The sequence below is a fragment of the Artemia sp. Qi Xiang Cuo genome, chromosome 1 (genome assembly GCF_049724085.1).
Source record: "Artemia sp. Qi Xiang Cuo chromosome 1, ASM4972408v1, whole genome shotgun sequence".
Taxonomy (NCBI): domain Eukaryota; kingdom Metazoa; phylum Arthropoda; class Branchiopoda; order Anostraca; family Artemiidae; genus Artemia; species Artemia sp. Qi Xiang Cuo.
In genome coordinates this window covers 81,416,068-81,426,459 of record NC_142794.1, presented here as the reverse complement: position 1 = coordinate 81,426,459, position 10,392 = coordinate 81,416,068, and the positions used below count along the sequence as shown (strand labels likewise).

At 36.1% G+C, this 10,392-nt stretch overlaps 1 protein-coding gene across 1 annotated transcript in view; it reads left to right on the top strand.

Annotated features, from left to right (window-relative positions):
- LOC148956796 (uncharacterized) overlaps positions 1-6,682 on the top strand; it is a 123,822-nt gene extending 117,140 nt beyond the window's left edge. Inside the window, exons 8-10 of the mRNA XM_089092002.1 lie at positions 360-510; positions 5,502-5,727; positions 6,604-6,682. Coding sequence (XP_088948128.1) covers positions 360-510; positions 5,502-5,727; positions 6,604-6,682 — 456 coding nt within the window. The remainder of the gene's footprint in view (positions 1-359; positions 511-5,501; positions 5,728-6,603) is intronic.
- Positions 6,683-10,392: the final 3,710 nt, after the last annotated feature.

Here is a 10,392-nt window from a genome sequence, read left to right as displayed (position 1 = left end):
TGAAAAGAAGTAAAAACAACTTAATGTCTTGGATAATCAATCGGTTACATTTTATGCTGTAAATAAAACTTGTTATAGATGAGTTTATTTAAACTGAAAAGAAATAAAAACAACTTAATGTCTTGGATAATCAATCTGTTACATTATATGATGTAGATAAAACTTGCTTTAGGTGAGTTTATTTAAACTGAAAAGAAATAAAAACAACTGAATGTTTATATTCATCAAAAAGCTAGTTTTGAAAAAAGGATAAGCCGTTGGGGAAATAAAATTGAGAACTAAGAATTGAGGAGTTTGTGTTTACCCTTGTTTTACCCCACCATATTTTGTGTGAACATAAATGAGTTCCTATTTTTCAGGGTAGAATGTGTATTGCACCATTTGGATTCGTAAATTTTCCGGATTTTCGGATAGCAGACCAACTGAACAGTTTAACCAGAGCATTAGCAGATCTTCATTATCTCTCTTGCTTTTATGGAACCTTAAATGGAAACTGGTATTATCAAGAAGGTAATTTGTCCTAGGTAATTTGTTCGTCCTAGGTATAAAAAAATGTTTTAAATTAAGATTAGTTTATTGTCCATATTAACTATGATATTATTATGCTTTGTCCACACTTGTTTTTCAGCTACTAAGACTGTAGTAAATGAATAAGTATTTATATTCGTGAATTTGCAAGTAATTTTTCGTTGTGTAAAATTCAGTTGGTTCCAGAAACTTAGAATGTCTTTCTTTTTTTTTACCAATTTATAGCTTAAAAGTAATTCATATTGGGAAAGAATTAGATAGTAAAAAAAGCTTGTTTTTTATAAATGAAATCAAAAAGTGACATTGGATCCTAAAATGAACAGGAATCATCCTTCATTAAAGCCTTCCCCCCCCCCCTCCCGTAAATCTTTACGTTAAGTTTTATTTAGTAAACCTTTTTACTTACAGACTGTGTTTCAAAACCTTTAAGTTGAAAGTTTAATGGTTTAAAGCAAATGAGCATCAGTAAGCCCCTCCACTCTTGGGGCATTGTTAATAATACTTTTTACTCCATTGCCGTTTCTCTTGTGAGACAGCACTTGTTCTTTGAATACTGGGAAAAGACGATATATTTTAGCGTAGAGAGTCATGGAGTCGACTTGATTTCATCACATTGTCCTCACATCACATATCCCCGAAAGACGATTTCTCCTTTCATTTACTGTAAAAAAAATTATTTGAAGTGAAAATTCTTATTTTTATCTCAAGAACTCAAGATATTCTCTTAAAAAGAAATATCGGACAATTTGGCCAAATAGTTTTTAGTTAATTGTTTAGAGTGTGTTCTTTGAAATCTATACTGTGTTATTTTACGCCATATAGAAACTCTTTCTCCAATCTAATGTTTAAAATAAAATATAACTCATTCTTAGTGCCCGTTTTAACGTTACTGTAAATGGTCTAATGTCAAATCTTTTTATTTCTTTTTCTAAATTTCAGTTCTCTGAACCTCAAGCTTTTTCCAATGTACTGACAAATATTTCATTTATTTTTTTATATTATTAACGTAAGTAGGCCACCCAGACTAGACCTGTTTCCAAAAATTCCTCGATAAAAAGAGACATATAGGCAGTGGCGTCATTTAATTCTGAGGGAGGGGGGGGGGGCTAAGCAACCACTGTGGGCCCCTAAACTGTCTGGCTCACATTTGTAAAAGATCAATATTTCTTCACAGTGGTTAGTACAGGTCTCTCCCAAAATTGACCAATAATAGTAAGAAGCAATGTAAAAGTGCTTAATGAATATAGAGAGAACTTAAGTTGAAAAGTAATTTACAGTTTTATTGCACTCTGAACACACAATGTCTCATTTTTCCAAAAATATCAACAATGGCATTGAAATCTAGCATTTTCACAAAAGCCTTCTTACTAAATACCATCTTCAGATCACTGAGTCTTCTGTCTCTGTTGATCTTAAAGAGATTTTAATCAGGCGAAGTGTAGAAAAGAATCTCTCATTATTAGCCATTGTGATAGACAGAGTAATGAAAATTTGCATATTGCCTTCAGACAATCGCGAAGTTCAAAGAAATCTTTTGGCTTATTTGCTAATGAGTCTATGTATCTTCTCATGAGATCCATTTGCAAGGCAAGCAGAGTTGTGTCTGGTGAATTAACATCTATCGCAGAGATTGACTCTAACCGTGGAACAGCATTCATGAAGCAGCTTTCAAACTTGGAGCACAATATATCTGTCACGAGAAAATGACCCAATCTTAAAAGATTTTAGTTGATTCTTTCACTTCGGCAAGATTGCTTTTCCCAAAGTCCACATTGTTACAAAATCACGTAATCAGGAAGCTACTTTCTGTGCATGTTTTGGTCTTTTACACGAAAAATCAGAATTCTGAGAATCTTACCAAAGGTCTTCACTGAAACTGCACTCACGCAGGTCTTCACTTTTGCTTTATGAAAGATTTTATCAAAATCATTGTCAGTTTGCATGTCTATAATTTTATCTCGCGTACCTGCAATAAGACCAGTAGCTCTAGAGAAAACTAGGTCTATCTCCCGCAGCTACTCAGACAAAGTTTGTGGCACAAAAATTTTTCCGCTGGATAGAGTATAAATATAAATTCAAATGTATGAAGTCTGGTTGCAAGTTCGTGGGCCTGAGCTGCCAATTCCCCGTCACTAGATGTTCTGGTAATTGATAAAACGGCCAAAATACAGTTGTATCTATTCAGTACTTTTCTCACCAATCAATTTCAGTATGCCCATCTGTAGTAGATGATTTTTCCAGCTGAAGAACAGTTATGTCGGTGGCTTTTTGAGCATTAACAAACAGTTGGTAGCGTGTATTGCTATTCACAATAAAACAGTAAATCTCTTGAAGAGTGCAGAAGACAGATGCCATTTATCTCTAGTTCTGAATGGAATCACCCAACACAAGATTGAGTCTATGAGCATGGCAGTTAATGTAAATTTCATGTGGTGAAATTTCTATAATGCAGGCTTGCCCACCTGAAAAGTGGCCGCTAATGACACTGGTTTGGTATTTTCACAGAAAAATAAAAAACAACAAAAATTTTCACCTCCTTCTGGATGTTGAACAGTAAATTCCCCTCCCCCCCTCATAGATTTTCTTGAATTAACATCAATTGATATATTCGAGTTTTTCTTTCATTGCTCAGGAATTTTCCGGTATAGCTCTCATTTGTTATGTCTTTTCACCATTTTTATAAGTTGGTTCAAGCTAAAATCTCTTCCTGTTGATAAAACCTTTCGTTTGTGAAATCGAAATATTTGGTCTTTGATTTTTGATAAGATTTCTTTTTAAATCTCTTATTAACCAAATCCTGTCCATTTTCATATTCTCATTTTGTTATGATCTTTGGTGTGTGAGATTAAGTACCGTCCTTCAAGATTTGTAATGATTCTTTGAATTTTTCAAAGAATATGTTTTTCTTGTCTTTCTTATCTTTCCTGAACTCTAAAAGAAATTAATGGTCGAAAATTCCCACTTTGATTTTTTTCGAAATTCAAGATGCTAAATTTCCAGACAATTCCAAAAACAAAATTTAGGAAATAACCATTTTGAATTAAACAAAATTTCAAATTTAACATGTTGACTGGAGGCAAAGAAGAAAAAGCACAAAGAACTTGCAAAATCCCATATGGTCTGGTGTCTATACGTCTATGGCTACTAGAAGCGCAAAAAGTTTGCCGTTTTAAAAAAAATAGTGTTTTATTTACAAAGTCCAGGAACAGAGAAGGACTTGAGTCACACACGACTCAGAAATGAGTCAGAACAGATTCACAAACAGACTCAAAGAAATATAGAGTACATAATACATATATATAGAGTGGCAGGGCTGTATCCGGGACTTTTTGTTTGGATGGATTTTTAAATAAGAATTTCTTTTCGGGGGGAGGGGTTACACAAAAATACTATACATAAAAAATTTGTTTTTTTCATTTTTACTACGTTTTCACGAATCATACAAACATTTGGGGGGGGGGGCTCAAAACGCCTATCCCCCCCTCCTGGATACGGCCTTGTAGAGGGGACCACTGCTTCAGAATCACGTAACTGACATGTATTATTTTATTACGGATTCTGGGTCAATTACTTGATTGAAATGAAAGTCTCCGTGGCTGTAGCAACAAGGCAATAAAAATGTGTTGCAATATACAAAATAGGAATAATAAACAAATATGTATGGGAATGACGCCCACTGTATTATGGTGTGAAGCACAGCTATATTAGAAAAGGATTTTTTTTAATTAAGAACACTTTTTTTCACAATTTGTTTTTTACAATTCCAATCACATTGACAGAAATTGTGACAGTTAATTTGGGGCTCCTCCTAAAATCAGGGTGGGGCTATAGCCCCAGCCTGCCCCCCTAAATGACGCCCCTGCATATAGGGCCGGCAGATAGCGTATGCAGTTACTTTCTGATCATTCAATGGCCCCCGTTGGATATGAAAAAAACTGGGAATAATAGAACAATTTTTGATTGGTGTCAAACTGACATTAAAAAGAGAAAATATTTGGTGTTCGGTGTTAAAAAGATTTGGAAGTTTGTTGGTATTAATTTTTTTTTTTGGAAGGTGGGGGGATTATCCTTGCCACTCTGCATAGTTCTGGGTCGTTGTAAATATTCTGAGTTAAAACAGAGACCTATGTCAAATTTAATCGTATATTATTCACATATTTAATTTTTTGTCTTGTTTTTTTTTTTTTTTTGCTGTTACTTTTATTTCGAGAAAAAATATTTAGTGTTTTATGTCGAAGGGATTTTGGAAACGTGCTGGCATAATTTTTTTTTTTTCTAGAGAATATCCTGACGATCAAGTATAATCAAGTGTAACGAAATTGGGTTTAAAATTTTAATAAGTAAATTACGATATTTACTTTGACCTTTCCTATTTCTTAAAACGCTCCATTTAAGGTGTGAGTAACTAATAATAGAAGAGAAAAGAGGAATGAAAAAATATAGCTGAGGAAGATCCCTGCATATTGCTATATTTTGCTAATAGGTAGGTTTTCGTTATATAAATATTTCAATTAATTATAAAAATAAAATATCCAAATTAGAGGTATTAGAAAATTTTCTTTTTTTTTTATCTTGGTGGGTGTCTCTCTACCTTTCATGAATTAAAAGTGCTTCTTGAAATCGTAACGTAACGTTGTATAAAAAATCATTAAAGAAATACAAAGAAAAAGGTCTGGGTGTGGGGTATAACCTTGTGTCTTAGGGACAGGGAAGTGTCAATAGAAAACTAACAAAGACTTTTCTACAGTCAAATCAAAGTACAATCTTGCGACAAAGTGCGTGCGCAAAATGGTAAAAAATTTAAGAAACAAAAGCTCAAAAATATACAAGGATAGAGAAGTTTCTTCGGGAAATAGACCATTCTAATTAGTATTTACTTTCAGTATAAACGTAACAAAGAGGAAGGATTTGACGGGCTATTTCCTCTATATTCTTTTGTTTTTCTTGTTTCACGAAAGTTTTTTATTTTTCAGAGAACAGTAAATGTTTGCAAGAATTATGGTGGACCCGTCTATTAGTTCTCTGTCTTCCCGCCTGGTTTAGACTTGCTCAGTGCCTTCGTCGTTACAAAGATTCAAAGGAGGCGTTTCCTCATTTAGCCAATGGATTAAAGTATGCAACTTCCTTCGGGGTTGTGATTTCATCAACGTTATATGGGGTGTATCCGAATGGATACTACTACAAAGAGGTTGATTCTAAGTTTGTATTATTTCTTCCTTATTTTTTTTTCTTTAATAGATGAAATACTCCTTAGACAAGCTAAAAGATCGCTTGTACGAAGAGACCGTTGGTGTAAATTGGTCTAGTTATTAGATGGAGGAATCAAAATGTAAACAGGTGTATTTCTGGGCCATTGTTTAAGTTTTTTCTGGGAAAGAGGTCCATTTGATGAATTTCGTGTGGGTTGGGGATGGGGCAGGTGGCTTACTCGTGTGTTCGCATATAGTATAGTATAGTTTTGTTTATACAAGCAATCATATTTTAGAATAAAAATTCCAACTATATTGCGCTAATACTTACGACAAAAAAAAGAAAAAACACGAGCCTATAACCTATTAGCCACTGACATTTAAAAAGGAACGGACGAATCAGCGAAACGGTTTGTTCTTGGAGCAGGCAATTCCAGTCTCACTTCTGACAAATGTGAGTGGAATTGTGACAATTCCAGTCACAGTCAATCCAGTCTCACTCCAGAACTTACAAGTCGTCTACATACTTAAACCTGTCCTCAAACTCAGAAGGGACAAGGTTTACAACTGCTAAAAACAACAGCGCTGCAAGTTTCGTGCCTTTTGGAGCACCACACGGGAGCTCAGCCCGTTCGGAGTTGGTGTCTCCAGGGAAAAGTCTGTAGACGCACTGGAAACGGTCTTGCAAAAAATCGATCATTAAAGGAGAATATGCTTGCGTGCACCCATCGCACGTAAATTTATCAAAGGTCTGAAATGGCGAATAAGGTCAAAGGCTTTTTGGTAATCCATTAGAAGATCGACAATCGCACTTCCTCGATCAAGCCACTCGACAATAAGGTGATACATTCTCACTAAGTAAACGGTTTCGCTGTTTCCTTTCAAGCATCCATACTGATGTGGGTCAAGAGAAGGAGAAATATGTGACATTAGCTCACGGTATACAAGCGTTTCTGCCACCTTAGACAGGTTTGGGGTTATTGAGATAGGTCGGAGTTGGTCGCAAGATTTGGAACCCTTCACTTTGGGTATGACGCAAACGTACGCTCTCTTCTAAGCACTATGGAACACTTGCTCTTGGAAACACTGGTTAATAATGGAGGAGAGAGGCTTGGCAAGGAAAATAGTGAATTCACGTGACAACTTTAAAGGAAGCTGGCCTGGGAAGGATGCCCAGCTCCTATTCAGCTTCTGAAGCTGCTTGTAAACGGCAAACTCGGAAATTACACCTGCATTATCGATCTCCGCTTCAGTAATGACAGACTCGATTTCGGAACTTATGATTGACGGAAAGGTGGCACAGATGCCAACAAAAAAGGTGTTCCCTTCCGCAGCCAATAACAAGGTACCGTCTCCTTTCAATACCCTTAAGTCTCTGGATGTCGTTTTACCAGTAGGTTTTTTACTCATGAATGCCATTTGCGTAGATCTGTCCTAAGTAAGGGCATAATTTTGTCTTCGCATATTGTCTCCTCGGCCTGTTCAGTTTGACAATATTGTTCCGTAACTTGGCTGAAACAGCTGAATCGTCATTGCTGTGAAGGCGGCAGCGAGTCTTCATTAGGTCCTTGCGGTCACTTATGATCCATAGTTTATCAGTATCTGTAACGGTTATGATTTTAGTCGGGAAATAAGCATGGAACCTCTCCTGAATTAGGCCATTTAGCTTACTGACTTTGACGTTGATGTCCGGCTCGGAGCAAATGTTATCAAATTTGTAGTTGCCAATCCAATGACCGAACGTAGAAATCGAATTACTTATTAGTGGTCGTATAGTAATTTTAACTCATTTGGTTTTGGGGATTGCTGAATTTGCTTCCCAGAAAATAATAAAATGATCGGAATTCTGGAGGGATCCTAGGGACTGCGGTGCATCATAGAAGTCTGTAAGGTTTGTTAAGATTAATTCAAGTATGCTGCCAATCTGATGGGTCGGTATTGCGACAATATTCCGTAAATCTAAGACACTGGAAACCCACTGTTTGTTTGGTTAAATTCATCAGCAATCACAAAGGCAGGAGAGGCAGACTTTTGGCATATGTTGTCTGCGAAAAACTGTATGTGCTAAATAAGTTCTTTCTTGTTTCTGGGACTCTCAGGGTGCCAACAACAGGAAACATAGACAGAACGACAGACAGAAACAGACCGAAGTGACGTTCAATTACAAGAATCTTCTGGATAAATGTGTTGGTATACATTCCGTACACAATATCTCATGGTCATGCATAATATCAACTGGATCGCTTAACAGCTTTGACGGTAGATCGTCCCGAAAGTAAAATCCTACGCCGCCTCCGTGACGATTCAGGCCACGGTCACCATGAGTATTTAAGTAGCCAGTGTAGCCTTTAATGCGTGCTCAGAAGTAATGTCCCATTACTTCTGAAGTCCCATTACCTCAGAAGTTATAATCAGACTCAGAAGTAATGTCCCAGTATTCACTTATTATTGCGATTGAGGCGTTGTTCTGCTTGATTATAACTTCGTGTTCGTCGATTTTATTGTTCAAGGAATGCGCGTTACACACGAGTATATTAGACAGCTTTTGTTTAGCTTAAAAACGCTGTGAATGTAGAACAGGCGGCGTAGAGCAGGTCCTAGTTGAAGTTAACATGGTATCTTTATCCCCCTTTTGAGTCCACTTGCACGTTTTCTGCAATGAGACGTTTGATAACGTCTGTGGCTATAGTAGAGCCACAGACGTTTTGTGGAGCCACTGAAGACGTTTTGTGGCTATAGTAGAGCCATCTGGTGACGCTTTAGAAGTCCATTTTGCGTAGGAAACATTGCAAAAAATACGTCAAGGAATGCGCGTTACACACGAGTATATTAGGCAACTTTTGTTTAGCTGAAAAACACTGAGGACGTAGAACAGGTGGCGTAGAGCAGGTCCTGGTTGAAGTTAACATGGTATCTTCATCCCCCTTTTGAGTCTACTTCCACGTTTCCCGCAATGAGATGTTTGATAACGTTTGTGGCTATAGTAGAGCCACAGACGTTTTGTAGAGCCACTGAAGACGTTTTGTGGCTATAGTAGAGCCATCTGGTGACGCTTTAGAAGTCCATTTTGCGAAGGAAACATTGCAAAAAATATGTTAAAAACATTTAAATACTATTCTTCGATTTTCGTGTTCTGCTCACAAAAATTTCCATAGGAAAAATAATGAAAGCTAGTATAATAATGATGTTGCATACATGTAAATAATCAACTTTTCATGACTGCTTTTAAATATTTCTGAGATTTTTTTGAACGATTTTGCCTCATATAGCGGGATGAATTTAAGGAAAAAACATATTGAGTAAAGAATGTGATGACAGGGACAATTAGATACTGAAATCTCTATTAGTGACTTGTAGAAAAATCTTATCACAAAGACTTCTAGGGCCCTTGGAAATTCAGTGGCTCCTCTGCATAACTGAGGGAAATAATGGTGGCTTTCCCCAATTTTCTGGCGAATTTTGTTAAGAATTTACCTATCGCTTACTTAGGAACAAAAAATTCCTTATTGTTCGAAAAGAAAGAAAACGCAAATATTCATAGGATATTTTTTTCGGATCTTCTTCTGAAGCTACTCAAAGAATCGATTGAGCTTAAATATCGTGACAAATTATTTTTTTTTTCGAACCCTAGGCTTACGTTACAGTTCAACTTTTGAAAAACAATGCTTTGAAAGAAACAGCTTGTTTAGTGTATTTGCTTGTCGAAATGAAGTATTATTTTCAAAAAACTATCGTCTCGATTCTAGAATGTAAGGAGAGCAGTCTCCTAATGAAAGGAGACCAGAGATTTAATCTGTAATCATCTAAATACCTATTTAATTCATCTGAAATATCTCTCGTACAATTTTTGAAAATACCAGACAAACACTATTTATAGGGCTTAAGTTAACCTTCCCCATAAAAGTTTGTACAAATACCCTTTCTGTAGTTCTCAGAATGTGTGCTTGACAAGCTTTTGGTTGCAATTGTCAACCCCGTCTCCTCAAGAAATTAGCTATTGGGGACACTATTACCTCCCCATCACCAATAATTAAGGAGTGGACCAAAAGCATTCCCAGATATCAAGAGGGATATCCATACCTACCCCCCTCCCCCCAAAACTCATTCTATATTTGTCTGAAGGATCAACAAGAGTTACAGAATTCATATTAAAATGCACTCTTTGACAAATGCCGCCCCCTTTCCTGCCTACAACATGACCCACAGTTTCTCCTTCATAATAGCCTATTCCCACTTAATCATAATTGTATGCATTTGTGTGAAATTTAAAGCAGTTATTTTAGTTAAATGAAGCTTTAAAAAAAAGTATTAGGTACATTTTTCTGCAATAAGAAGGACGTTATGATCCTGAAGCACCCTTATTTATGCTTAGTCTTCAATCTAAATGAAGAGGGATGACAGATTGATTCCTACTTTTAATTATTTTACTGTTATTTTACAATTTTAATTATTGACTGTTTAATGATTGTTCATTATGATTTTTCTATTTCGTTGTTGTTGTTTCATTTTTGCCAGTTTTAGTGCAACCATTTATATTGTCGACTCCGAAGTCAGAATTCGGCCCTTTGTGGGCTTACGATAGTGATCTTTTTGAAATAAATATCTTACCTTATCTTATCCCCCTTATCCGTTCCCGTATTTACATGAATACTCATAGAGTGTTAATAATTTAGAC